Raw genomic sequence first — 14,405 nt, 5'->3', positions numbered from 1 at the left:
ATGACCGCGTCTGTGCTACAGAGGAAGCTACAGCTCGAGGCCGACTCCACTTTTCCCTATTTAAATACACCTAAAACGCAGAAACGCTTTTATGAAACAATCGCCGGACCGATTTGAATAAAATTTGTTGCATTTGAGAAAGAAAGTTTAACTCTAATGAATCTACTGCGCAAAATTTCGATTTGATGCCCGGAATTGTTTCCATAAATTTCCGAGAATTAGTAAGATTAAAAAAAATTGAAGCGCGAAGTTTACGAATTAGTTGCACCAAAAAACAGATGACGCATTTCTGTAAATTGCATCCATGAGCAGACAAACCTGATGTTCACGAGGGTCTTGCAGAAGTCCTACTCACAAATTAGTAGTATACTTGAAAGCGGTGCATAATGTATCAAATTTGTCCGCCTTAGATGTGTTATTATATATAGGTGCAGTTCACAGAATTCGGATATCACTTTTGATTGCTGAGTTAAGAGTTGTAAACTTGGTTGTTAAATTTCTCGAAATGTAGTGGCTATGGTGTTGGGCTGCTAAGCACGAGGTCGGAGGATCAAATCCCGTCCACGGCGGCGGCATTTCGATGGGGGCGAAATGCGAAAACACCCGTGTACTTAGATTTAGGTGCACGTTAAAGAACCCCAGGAGGTGCAAATTATTTCGGAGTCCCCCACTACGGCGTGTCTCATAATCAGATCGTGTTTTTGGCACGTAAAACTCCATAATTTAAATTTATAAACATTAAAAAAAAGGAAATTGACAGCTTAAATAAAAATCTTCTTCCTACAATCACTAGATTTTTCCTTCTTCTAAATGCAACAAACTTCGTCAATATTGGTGCATTGGTTGCAGAGAAAAACGATTTTACCGTTCCCATTTATTTAGATAGGAGTTCTCAAGCCAGAACTTTCCCTTAAGGCTTCCCCGCGCGGCACACAGCCGACTGTTTAGTCCGAGTTGCTCCAGAGCAGGCTATATGCATTGTTTACCGTTGCGACTTCTTTTTCACGTGGGAGAGCAAAAGAAGAATATGAACGAAAACGTAGCAGGGTGTTGTAGACGGGCTTTTGTTGCTGCGTGCAGAGTAGGAACCGAAAAGAAGCTCGCCAACCAAAGCGAGCGCAATAGCATTCACACCGACGCAGAGGGTGCTACCGCTTGGGCGCACGACGAAGAAACTATTTGCATCTGTATTACAGCGCTCCATGTAATTGCGTTGCTTGACATCTGTGGTTCACCATAGTTATATCACGCTGAATGCGCATATTCTCGTCAGATCACCGCAGCTATAAGTAACATTGTGCATGGTCGACACATTCACACTATAGGCCGACAGGGCACCGAGTTTGGTCTGCCGACTGTTTGCGACAGCAGTTTACACGACGGGAAACGCTGTCGGCAACAGTCGGCAAACCAAAATCGGTGTCGTGTCGGCCTAGTGTGAATGAGCCTTTAGGAGGACGGTCACCTTGAAACGCTGAATGGCTGCTTTCCTTCCTCCGTGAGCAAGACAGTTACAGTATCTGCGGCAGGAATGTTTCCCTCCCTACATTTAACAAGCACTACCTAATTTTTAGCTCTATAAAGCCGAATGAACGAACCCTGGCTTTCTCGTGTTCCACTCGCGGAGGAGTGCTTTCTCGCGAGACAGTCGGTCCTCACTGCGCGCACGCGGATTCTCACTCACCTGGACACAACCTGGAATCGGTCCCTGTCCACGCCGTGCAGCACGTGGTAGTTGCTGTCGTCGCGCAGGTGCTTGTAGGCGGGCCTGATTTCCAGGACGTGTCGGTCCCGCTGGGCCTCGTCCAGGGCTATGGTCACCTTGACCAGGTCCCAGTGGGAGTGGTCGTGCCGCCGCTTGTGCTCCGACGGCTTGCGCTTCTTCGGGGTCTCCTCGGCCGCCGCTGTGCGCTGCGTGGTGTCCGACAGTTTAATGGAGCGCATTTTTGGTTGACTGTCGAGGACAGAGTGTCTTAGGGCCACTTTTGTCTCGGACATTGGCAACACCACCTAGATAGCACAAGGCCTGTTCACTCCGATCCGTGACGTCATGCTACCTGGCCCGACTGCCATAGGATCTAATGGGCACGCCCCCGAGTAAGCCGTGTCGATTTTGACGTCACCGCTTTCGTCATGCCAGCCTTGGCAATAGAAATTTCGGGCCAAGTAGCATGACGTCATGGATCGGAGTGAACAGGCCCTGTGCTATCTAGGTGGCGTTGACTGTGGACGCCGAAGGACATCGTTGCCGCTAAAATGACACGCACAAAAAGGTAGAGACATCGACGGCGACAATGACGGTTCACTGACCGTGTCGTCCTCAAACGTTGCTTCGTGTGTGTCCTTTTAGCGGCAAATGTATCTTTCGGCAAATACCAACTAGAAGCAGTTCCTATGGGCGCAGATTACGATGAAAACTCCCGAGCTGATGTGAAGAGCGTTTTCCAATTGCGGCGTGCGGTGTCCTTAAGCTGTCGCGTTAGTTCAGTGTCGGACGTGCCAGTACGGCCTTTGTTTTCCATGCTCCTTGCAGAGAGACCACCAAAAAAGGATGGTTGCACCATTGATTGATAACCATGCGGGTTAATCCAAGGGTTCGTTAACCACATTGATTATAACAGTCACAACACGAAAGCACAAATGGTAAGAAAACGACACACGGCAGCCGAAGAGACATCAAAATGAATGCAGTCGAACCCGGATATATCGATTCTGAAGGGGATCACAAGAAAGTTCGATATGTAGGTAATTCGATGTGATTCGATACAAAAATTGTCAAGGGGATTTTACTGCTGTTCGTGATACACAATAATTCGTTATATCCGGGTTCGATATATCCGGGTTCGACTATGTTCCCTTCTGAATATGCCCTGTCGCACGCACCTTCCTGTGTGTGGATCTCCGGAAACGGCGCGTCACCTGACCGCTGGTGGCGTTCGCTGCCGCCGCGGGGCCACTGTCGTCCGCAACGTCCCTGGTCCTCCGGTGTTGCGCCGTGGGGAGCGAGCCGCTGTTGAGATTGCACGAGTAGCAGCCCTCGGTGGAGATGATTTTGTCGTCGCCGGACGCTGCCCCCTCGGGGTCGATGAGCGGGTAGACGGGAATAGCGGAGCCCAGGCTGCCCAGCGCGTTCGGCACCGATTGTCCCCTGCTGTCCCGGGCCGAGAGGCAGTGCCTGCACGCGTCCGTCCGCGTGGTTAGTGCAGTGAATCCGCGCGCTTGTGTAGCGATGAGATTGTCTGAAACCTCTGATGCAGAGTAACCTGTTATAGCGAGCCCGCATATTGTCCTCCTCCCCGTATAGTGTCCGTGTATTTTTACCCTAGATATAGTGAATACCGGTTGTAGCGAAGAAGCGGAACAAGGCTAAGAAGAAAAAAAGGAGGGAGAGGGGGAATCAATGCTCCTATGTTCGTAAGAATGTAAATGAATATGGGTGCTAGCCGGAAACCTTCCATGGTTTCAACTGATGCTTTTGTTTGCGAATAGACATGCGCTCGATAAAGGTGTCATCTATTCGCTTAGGCTGTATATTGTATAGCCAGTAAACGCAGAGCCTCGCGTCCTGTTCAAAATGTGAAAGAAAAAAAATGAAATGAACTTGTCACACACATCACCATTTCGCCCTTCATCGGTGGATTTGGGCTTCAATTTTGGCCACGCTGTGTACAATCTTTCGCCCGCATGCTTCGCTCCCAGTCAGTATTATGAGCATTCGATTGGGCTTTCAATTAGATTTCCGAGCAAGTAGATCTGGTACGTCCTGCCCACTCGTATAGAAACGTTTGCACAAGCGCGCGTTCGCGCGCCCGCTGAAAGCGCTAGTTGCACCTGTTGGTAACATCAGAACTTCAAGAGATAGTTGGGAGTGCCGCTTTTTGTGTTTGCTCCCTTTACAACTGCTCGTGTCGGCGCGGGCTTATCAGGTGGCAGCAGACGCCATGGGTGTGGCATTGCGCTACTTAGACGAACAATAATATCTATACGTCATAAAGCAGTACTTCGCGTCGAGCGTGACATGCAGTACGGCTGAAAAATAAGCATCGCCAAAGCACATATCTCTTTATGGCATAGTATCATCATCTGCAGCTTTGCGCGACGTCTTATACCGACCGTTCAGTCTAGTTCGCACAATCGGCCGAATGCGCAAAAGTGAAGCCGCGGTATACCTAGATGTTTTCCCGGTTGCGAATGTAATGAAGCGACGCGACTGCTTGAAAGCATTTCTTATCTTGCGAAAAATTTACATGAAATCAAAGAAAACCATGCTCCATCTGTCTGTGCTTTGGCTTTTAGTGACCCTATCTATATATGGTTTCAAGGCTTTGATCAAACAACACCACTCTAAGGTAAATTTTTTTTTAGTGCATCCAAACTTTTCTTCGTCGGGTGACTCTCTGACAATATCCAGCAGGCGCATATTGCAAACGCCTTCTTTCAAAGTCCGACTTCCTGCTGTGTCTCGAAACAAGATATGTCCGTGACTGCATGCGTGCGTCATTCTGGATGTGTCAGGCAAGGGCCCTTCGCTCTCACCCTTGGCCGAAGCGCTGGAATCCCTCTGGGCAGCCGCAGAGGAAACCGCTGCTGCCGGTCGGCGTGCATTCGTACAGGCACGGGCTGTTTTCGCAGCCTTCGCCTCCTGCAATGCGCGTGAGGACAAAATAAAAAAAAAAAAGATGAATGCGTGACCGACGAACGTATGATCCTCACTTGCAGTGTCGTGGACATTGACACCGACCGCTTCATTTAAGCATAAATCAAAAGCCAGAATAATGCGGCGAGTGAGGCGTGACAATTGGCGCAGATTGCGAAGTTATCCGCGCTACGAGGTGGTCGTGCCGACACTCACCGGTGCAGCTGGTCATGATCTCATCGTAGCGGTATCCGGAAGGGCACGAGCACGAGAAGCTGCCCACCGTGTTGATGCACGAAGCCGAGCCGCAAGGGAGGCCCAGACACTCATTCTCATCTGCGTCCACACACACGCATCCAAGCGAAATCAACATGGAAACCGCGATCGCAGAGTTTCTCACTGAAATTTGGCACTTGTCATCGTTATCTGACGGTGATGCGAAAAAGTCGGCGGGTAGAAACAAGGTGTAACATGACGACGGGATGACTTGTACTGTGTGCTCGCTCCCTGTATGTGTTTGCGGATTTCTTTGTTCTTATTTCTCCCATCATTGCATTATTATTCTCTCTTCTCTTTCACTTTTCAGCCTAAACACCTTGAGTAGCACGCCAGACGTTTGGTTAGGCTAACCTCTCTAGCTCTCAATAAAGTCTTCCTCACTGTCCTGTCCCAGTTGGTATTTGTTTATTTGTCCGAATTATACAACGCACAACCACAGGCAGGTCTAGCAGTTACGTACATAAGGGGTGCCTTCGGACTGAGCGATTGCCGGCCATACAAGCTGTTTCGTTCCCAGCTACCATTCTAACTCGACCTTTCCAGCCACTATCTCTTTCCACTTGAAAATCGGCAGCCTGTCTTCGTGGTCTTTCGTTCTTTTTTTTTTTCTTTTTTGCTTGCCATAATTTCAGGCAAACGCTATCCCGGTTGGTACCCATCAAATGATGTTTCCATTCAATACACATCAGCACGCAAACACGGCACACGCCCTGCAATGTTCGGGGACCTGCCGACACACAACGTGAAGTTGGCCGATACTATTCTACAATCCAGCACCAATTTGGACAACGAGGAATAAATCTGCCGTGTTGTTTCATTCCGCGTAGTCCAATTTGTGTGCTGAATTTTAGAAACGATACCATATTTCCCACACCACATGTACTAAGACTCGTCAACATCAGATCTCTTGTACATTTCCCTGCCGTAATTATCGTTCCTTCTGCTTGTAACACACGTACGTGAGCGTATACTGACCGATGCACTGGTTCCAGTAGTAGTCCTGCTTGAAGCCCTTGGGGCAGGTGCAGCGGTACGAGCCCTCGAGGTTCTCGCAGCCGTGGGGGCACTTGGCCGTGTTGGCGCACTCGTCGGTATCTGCATCGACATGGAAGCAATCGACTTCTTGCGTATCTTGATTTTATATGTTCATGTTCGTAACAGGAAAAAACAAAATGGCCACAATCCAGATGATGACCTAACTGTGTAACTGTGCAGAGCGGAGTATAGATACTTGAGCGAAGAGAATAATCAATGGAAAGAAAACAAATCGTAGTTCTTCTGTATATTGATGACTGTTTTAGTAAGGAAAACGCGTTAACTGTGAAAAGCTGTGGCTCAAAACAATAAGGAAGCCTCCAGCCCTCCTCCTGATCATAGCCACGACTTTTCAGGTATGGATCGCGCATGAAATTCTGGTGGAACTTTATTGGCCGTAGATGAGTTGAAACTTTATTGTTCGGGATATACACAGATCAACTCTTGGATGTAGGGAACTCTGTTCGACATGATGATTTCGTTCTGCAAAATCAGCGCGGTATTTGGACTCTCCTATTGGTGACAGCAAAAGCAAATGAAAAGTTCCCCCCCCTCTCTCTCTCTTTTTATGTTGACGACTGTCACGCCACCTACCGATGTATTCAATGTTCTTCAGTAACTCTCCTTAACGACTACAATGATAAGCAGTTGCTTGAGAAGCATCGCTGTGCTACGATGCGTACAAGTAGCATATGTGATACAGATGGCTACAACTAAAACGACGCAGTCTGTGTCTGGCGAAGCAAACTCCGCCATGCTTATTTTTAAAAACTCTTCGCGCACTCTTCTGGAGGCTTTACTGAATCGTAGTCACCACTTCAGTCAAGGGGTGGCGTTGGCCTGTTTTGAAGGGCCGAGCCACACACCACCACCACGTAGAACAACCACCGTCAAACGTAATCGGTGCCGAGTAATGCCACGTACACACTAGCGGAAAAACGCACGCGGCGCGCCGCCGGCGGCAAGACGCGCGCCGCGAAAGCAGCCGCGAAACGGGTTTTTGTTGCCGCGGCAGGGATCGCTCCTGGAACGATTTTTTGCGGTTTGCCGCGTGCCGCGGATGAAGGAGACCAATGAGAGCGGCCCGTTTCCGTGACGTGCGCGCGGGAAACTGGTGCCATGCGGACCCGCCCGACCGCTTGTTTCTCGTTTCGCACTATCATCTACACGCGTGAGCTCGCGGATAGTTCGAGAAGGGGAGAGGAGTCTAGTCTGTCACGTGATTGCCGCAGCGGCGCGCCGCCGGTTGGTGTGGCCGCCCTGCCGCTGCTGCGGTTTGCCGCCGGCGGCGCGCCGCGCGCGTTTTGCCGCTAGTGTGTACGTGCCATAAGAGGTTGCAATCGATACACTTCTGTGAGCACGGGAGGTAACTCTGCTTCCATGCTGTAAGCAATATCTGAGTATAGGTAAATGACAACACGAGCACCGTTTTCTTGAGGAAGGCGCGTACCTTTGCAGGACTTTCCGGAGGCGTCGGTGATGTAGCCGCGCAGGCAGTTGCATCGGTAGGTGCCCAGCATGTTACTGCACGTTCCACTCGGGGCGCACAGGTACGGCTGCTCCTGGCACTCGTTGATATCTGCACGGAAGAAAATGGCGAGCGACTATTCGTTAGCTTGTTAAACCCTTTAAGCTAATTAGTTTGTTAAACATCGGAATGTAGATGCTAGAAGATATTACACTTAGAAATGTTCAATGCTGAAGGGTGATATAAAATGATTGACAGCGAGCGCGTCGCTCAGAACGTGCAGTTAGAATGCTTTATTTTAAAGGAAAAGACGAAACAAAGTAAGAAACATAAGAGACGACATGGGCATTGAGCTTTGTTTGCTGTTTGTTTTATAACTGCCGTCCAATGATAAGGTGTACGCTAGGACATTAAGCTGTGCTCACTGTAAACTAATTCACTCTGAACTGTAGCTGTGTCCACTGTAAATTGTGTTTCGTCTTTCTACATAGCGGTAATATTGTCATTTAGTTAAAGTCAACTAAGTGAAGAAGTTCTCTTGAAGCCTTATTATGTTTTGAACTACTTCTCAGGGAAGAGCGAAAACGGATTTTATCCTGCCTCACTGCTTGCATAGACTACCGTTACAAAGTACATATTTGAGCAAGTTGTATTACGTAAAATGCTGTACATATTTATTCCCAGATTTTTGTGTGCTGGCCCACACTTCTTGGTGCCGGCAATGCTGATGGTGCAGTTTGATGGCGCGCCACAAACATATTTGCTAGGAAAAAGTTTTAAGGCTAGCTTCTAAATGCCACTCGTGTGCGCGAGTGCTTAAGCGATCGATTTGCGTGTCAACCGTTTTAGATGTCACCAACTCCATTCTTTGGGCCGCACAGGAACTCGGGCTTTTTAAATGGTCGATGAATGGGTTTGTTCTCTTCGAAAGGACGCCAGTGACAAAGAGAGAGAGAGAGAGAGAGAGAAAAGGTTTCCTTTAATTTGCGTTTTCATATTTTTTTTATTGGGAATAATACGCGCATCAGTACGAAGAACTGCGTCTGCATATAGTGGCTAATATCTCCAGCAAATCATTAAACTTGTATCTCTCTCTCTCTCTCTGCATATAGTGACGGGAATTCATAGCTCGAAACTCGACAAGGACAGGAAAAACGGAAACGAAGATTTGCGTTTGTATAATTTCGCGCTGTGAATTCGCGTCATATATCACCAACTAGCCCGCTCTCGTATGTTTTTGCACATAGTACGTAAGTGCGGATTGCCTATCGTCACTGTATAGTTCACTGTCTAGTTAATCGTCGTACGCTGCCATTATATTACCGCGTGTCTGTGACCCGTCGACTACAAATCAGTCAAAGTTCACGAAAGTGAATCAGTTGGTGTGATTACCGAGACATTGGTTCTCGTGCGATTTGTAGCCGTTCTTGCATCCGCAGCGGAAGCTTCCCGGTGTGTTGATGCAGCTGTGCGCGCAGTTGTGCCTGTCCGTCGCGCATTCGTCGATGTCTGCGAAGAGAAAAGAAAACGGTAAACAGCGGGCACATTTACTCTGTGTGTTTGTGGACACATTCCTTCCGCCGAGTTTCTCCAGAGTGTCTCGGCGAGATGCTATTCCAATGAAAAAATAAATACTGCATTACAGAACGAAGTCTGATCGGTCTGTGTACGTTGGTTTTCTGCGAAGAGTTTTTGAGCCACGTTTGCGGAGGTGTAACATCACCTTTAAGTTCAACAAGAGTTCGGATCGCCTCGATGTGTGCAGAAGCTTGATGAGTGCTGATTCTGGAGCGTGAGTACGGCGTCGAGCAACAAGCGTACGTACAGCAAATGTCCATCCTATCCTCCTGTGTAATGATCCAGGGTGTGGCTCAGTACACCATCAGAGACATTCTTGATACGGGCGCTTCAACCGCTTGCTTTTAACAAATTTCCCGATGATGCCATCGGCTGAACGCCGGTCTCGCGATCGAAGGGCACAAGTTCTATCCCGACGGGTTCGCATTTTGTTTACCATTTATTCGTATTGCTATAGGGTCGCCATCTTGGCCACCGTTAGCCTACGTGTAAATACATTGTAAATAGGCTTGCACATCAGCTACGCGTAGCATTATTGATCCATTTCCTAATGCAACGCTCACGCCCCCTTTAACGCACTCATATGTATACTTCTGATGCACTTAATGTATAATTGTACAAAAACGCGACGTTGATTGCCTTTAAAACGAAGAGAGCCACTTAAGTGGGCTTCTCCTTACAAGAACTGTCAGTGTGGAGAAGCCAGCTCCGACGAAGACCTCCTCTTTGCTTAACGAAGAGCACGCGTCAACATCTCTTATAGTGCGTTCAGAGTACTCCATGGTTATAATCTACTACGCATGTAATAGTGCCTGTTCCCGTGTCGTGCGAAGAGGAAATGCCGTGACGTGGTTCGTCTGACCTTTGCACGATACTTTGTCCTCGGCTAGCGTGTATCCCGGCTCGCAGGCACAGATGTAGCTGCCGTCCGTGTTGACGCACTTGGACTTGCAAGGCGGCACGCTCTGTTCGCACTCGTTGATGTCTGCACACGAGAAGTAAGCTCAGTTTTTGTCGCACCACCGTGTACGAGCTGCACAGTTTGTGTGCTACCGTGTACAAATGAAAGTGAGCAGGGTAGCTCGGAGAGTAACAGCGACAATGCAAGAGTTTTAATGCAGGAATTTCATGCAATGGGGTCATTTGTTGTTTTCGAGTGACAATACATTGGCCCCAATTTCTTCTATTTTCTGATATTCATTTAGTAGCGCCACCTGCAATGACCGGCCGTGCTAAATTTCTTGTAATTGTTTTGATTTATTCTATAAGATCTATTACTTGTTCTTCTTTCCCTCTTTCTTTCCCTTCTTCCTGTCTTCAATTTCTATGTTCTTGTCTCCTTCGTTTTGAAGAGTAGGCAGGCTTTGTGCCCCTTCCGGTGACAGTTACCAACTTGCTGCTTGCTTTTTTTACACCAATAAATAATGATAGTAAGAATGATGTCATTTGTTTTGCCATACAAGCAACTGAGGTAGGACACGTCGAAGTTGTAATCAGACGCGCTAATACACCCCTTACGTCAAATAGCATCTTGCGATTTTGTCGTTCCGATTTGAAATTCCCTGCTCGGCTTTCATTTGTAGACGGCAACACAGTTGAATGGTAAGATCGATAATCGCTGAAGGGTAGACCAGAAATCATTGATCTCAATCACTGTCCTCCTATAACGCTGGGCCATTTTTTTTCAGTATTCATTCTTTCATATCAGAACAAACGAATGGAGCTATACCGTTCCTATCATTACTCAGCACTAAATTTACCAACCTCAATAACTCTTAACCTCTTTTTTTTGCCATCGATATTTTGTGAGCTGTTAGCATTAATTTTTACTCTAACGTCGTCACATTCATAAATTTTCGTACGTGTAGTTCGTTATCTTGTTTTGGTAGTATGTTTCCATGCGATTATTGACCCTCGTGTTCGAGCCCATCTCTATAGGACTTGCGGTATGCTACACTGCATAACATATTCGTACGAACACGAACAGAAAAAAAAAAAAAAACCTTTGCTGTGCTCATGGTAATCGAAGATGGTTATCTTTAAATTAATAGTTGCCATTATACAACGCTAGCGTCTGCACTCTGTGTCATCTTGGTTCCTCAAAGTTGTGCCTCTTGCGGTGGTAATAAATGCGCCAGGGTTGTCATGGTATGAAGTTGTTAATTTGCCGATCTACAAATATTGCAGCCCTGGATGGAGCTGTGCAGTCAATCCTGCTAACAGAAATTCACCAACTAGCCTATCAAGATGTCCTAGCGATAAAAAACCTGCACGAGTTGGGCGGACACTTCACGAGCCGAATTCAGGAGGCCCGTACATTTCAGTGGGCGACACTTAGCGCAATACTCGTTTTTTATTCTCAAGAGTACGGTTTCTCAACAGCTTTCGTTGCCTTCCCGAGTGACTGTCGTATTTCAATGCGACAGGGGCTGTATCTCGTAAGGATTATTTTCTCCCGATGCTATTCTTTTCCTATCACCTTCCCGCTGAGTGACCGATCCCGGAGATAGCGAAGGCGCGGCTTCGTATGAGTCTATGAAGAATGCCAAAATGAAAAGAAAAATGAAAATAATCCTCACAAAATATGACCCCATACCTACCACTGCCTAAGACGTGTCAGTATGGTGCTTTATTGCGATGCGCCTTCTTAGAAGCATCATGTACTACCGTTGACATGGATGCGATGGACAACAAAAATCATTTAGTTGCGCTGTTGCAGCATTCTTGCAGTACATGCGGCTAGTAGGCGTCTCCAAGGAAGCGGCGCGCTTATCAGCTTAGCAAGGATGGCTCGGTGGGCTAGTTGGTAAAGCATCTTAAGGGGGTAATAGCGCACACAGACGGGGACGGACTGTGTCCTGTTTTTTTTTTTTTTTTTTTTTTTTTTTTTTTTTTACTCTGTCCCGTCAGTGTGCGCTGTTACCCCCTTATCAGCTTACTCTACAATAGAATGGTACCCAGTTGGCTAGGTCGCATTGTAAGAAAGAGAAACTCATGGCTCGGTCAATGAACTGTAAACTCACCTATGCACTGCTTTCCCGAAGCGTCGGCCTTGTATCCTCGGTTGCAGACGCACCGGTAAGAGCCCTGGGTGTTGACGCAGCGGCCGTTCTTGCAAAGCCCGGGCATCATGTCGCACTCGTTGATGTCTGCGCATGGCGAAACTCGATCTGTTGATTACGCAGCTCGAGGGGTACGCAGAGTCGTGTTGCTTTCTTTCGCATCCTGTGTGTTATGTGACTCTTATAAACCCACTCACTTTATTTCTTTATCATTACTTTTTTTGTCCGCAGGTGGGTTTCCGCACAGTGAGAATATTTTTTAATTAATGGCGTCGCCACAGTGCCAACAGCGCCGTGATGACGTGATGTGACGAATGACGTGATGACGTGACGTGATGACGCTTCAAACGTAAAATATGTCATCTTACGGAGCCCTTTTTTTCCCCCTCTGTTTGCAAACGTGTGTTTTTACGATGGCAACGCGAACGACGTACGACGTAATAGAACGACAAAAAAAAAAAAAAAAAAACTAACACCGAGTTTGCATATTTATTGAACTGCTTACCTTTGCCGTGTTTGTTGAAACCTGTTTCGAATGGACACAGCTGGCGGTATTCTCCTGCGCAGAAAGCCAGAACAAAACAATATAATCATACTTAAGGATCTGTGATGTTTATATAGCTCATATTTCAAAGAAGCTGGCTATACTTGAATGCTCCGCTGTTGTTTTTTTTTTTTCTGGAGAAGCAAAAAAAAAAAAAAAAAAACGTCTGCCTAATCTGCTTGAAGTAGTGGTCAGTTGCTGAGTAGACGTTTAATTTTCTTTATGATCGCACGTATACGGTGCTTAGCGTTTGTATTAGGACTTGTATATAGTCCAAGGAGGCAGGCCTCGTGCCATTGTGGATTCCTGGCGGCTACTTTGCGCAAGTATCTGGACTGCTGAATCGCGGCTGCATTAAAGAAAAATATTAAATTGTGGGGATTTACTTGTCAAAACCACGATCTGATTATGAGACACGCCGTAGTGGGGGACTCCGGAATAATTTTGACCGCCTAGGATTCTTTAACGTGAACCTAAGTACAGGGGTGTTTTCTAAATGCGGCCGCCGTGGCCGGGATTCGATCCCGCGACCTCGAGCTTAGAAGCCCAACACCATAGCCGCTAAGCCACCACGGCGGGTTCGGCTGCATTGTCGAGCGAGTACGGACAGTCGAATACTGACTCGCGCTCCAGAGTGGGACAGGCCTCGCAGTGCGGACCCCAGGCGGCGCCGATGCCACAGCAGCAGTCCTCCCGCGAAGACTCGCCGGCGCCCGCCGCTGGGCACGACGACAAGGTCAGGTAGCACATGCCCTGCCGGGTGTCTGCGGGAGAAGAATAATGAGCGCGGACACTTTCCTTGGCATTGCCACGAGCAGCCACTGGCTTGTATTCAGAGGCGCGTATTTTGTGGCGGTGGTATTCGAACCTCGGCTTCTTGACAGGTTCTAAGAGTTGCTGCCTGATCCCTCGCTGTATGCCTGCCCATTTCCTTTCGTCCCTTTTTTCCCCCGCGTATTTTATCTTACAGTCCCTTTACTAAGTCCTAATCCTTCAGCACAGGGGAAGTCAGCCGGATCCACGTCTGATTAACCTCCGTGCAGTTCATTCTCTGTATTCTGTCTCGCTCTCAAGCTGTTCACCGTTTGGTACGCCTTGGGCACAGATAAAGGCATCACCCGTGCATCGCGTGTCCTGGACGCTAAGTGAGATTTTGCGTCACGTTCAGTGGAGTTGATTAAGGCAAGGAACGTACAGACCCGCATTTTATTAAGTTTGACGGAATCCTCTGGAAACGACACTTCGACTATCAACGAGACCGCCATGTCATCTGCACCAATTTATTATTGAAAAACATTTATTTCAAATACTATTAAGACCCCAAGCCCGAAAGGATGAAAGGTACGCTAAACAAGTAAGTATGAAAAGCAGGCACTCCTGCTATAAAGCTTTGGTGTGGCCTAGGTTTACTAGATAGGAGGAGAAAACATTGTTTCTTTCAAAATAGGGTTACAATGACAAATTTTATGATCAAAGAGACAGAGGTGGAAACATGCACTTACGACGCATTGAAAGATCGGCAGGTTTAAACTGGTGTTCATCGATGGTTGACTCTGGCGCGGTACTGGATAGAATGAAACGTGTGGCCCGATTTCGAATTCTCTAAAGTGTGTTAACAAGGGTGAGCTGGCCGGGGTTTTAAATAGCAGAGGCGCATTGTAGCTTTGATCTAACGAGTGTTTTGTAAAGGGTTAGCTTAAGGGAAGTCGATGCAGAGTTAAAATTTCGAAACGTTAAATAAGTAGTCTACGTGGGCGTGGCGTAAGAGGTTGTTAGTAATTAATCTGAAGACCAAGCCACTCG

At 47.4% G+C, this 14,405-nt stretch overlaps 1 protein-coding gene across 1 annotated transcript in view; it reads right to left on the bottom strand.

The window, feature by feature from the left end:
- LOC119442654 (fibrillin-2-like) overlaps nt 1-14,405 on the bottom strand; it is a 98,306-nt gene that overhangs the window by 7,179 nt on the left and 76,722 nt on the right. Inside the window, 11 exon segments of the mRNA XM_049662281.1 lie at nt 1,685-1,911; nt 2,884-3,175; nt 4,537-4,642; nt 4,853-4,972; nt 5,891-6,010; nt 7,401-7,529; nt 8,811-8,927; nt 9,859-9,981; nt 12,020-12,145; nt 12,564-12,603; nt 13,221-13,366. Of these exon segments, the coding sequence (XP_049518238.1) occupies nt 1,685-1,911; nt 2,884-3,175; nt 4,537-4,642; nt 4,853-4,972; nt 5,891-6,010; nt 7,401-7,529; nt 8,811-8,927; nt 9,859-9,981; nt 12,020-12,145; nt 12,564-12,603; nt 13,221-13,366 (1,546 nt within the window).

Source organism: Dermacentor silvarum, chromosome 2 (genome assembly GCF_013339745.2).
Source record: "Dermacentor silvarum isolate Dsil-2018 chromosome 2, BIME_Dsil_1.4, whole genome shotgun sequence".
NCBI lineage: Eukaryota > Metazoa > Arthropoda > Arachnida > Ixodida > Ixodidae > Dermacentor > Dermacentor silvarum.
Note: the sequence above shows the minus strand (reverse complement) of the source record. Positions and strands in the feature narration are given on the sequence as shown.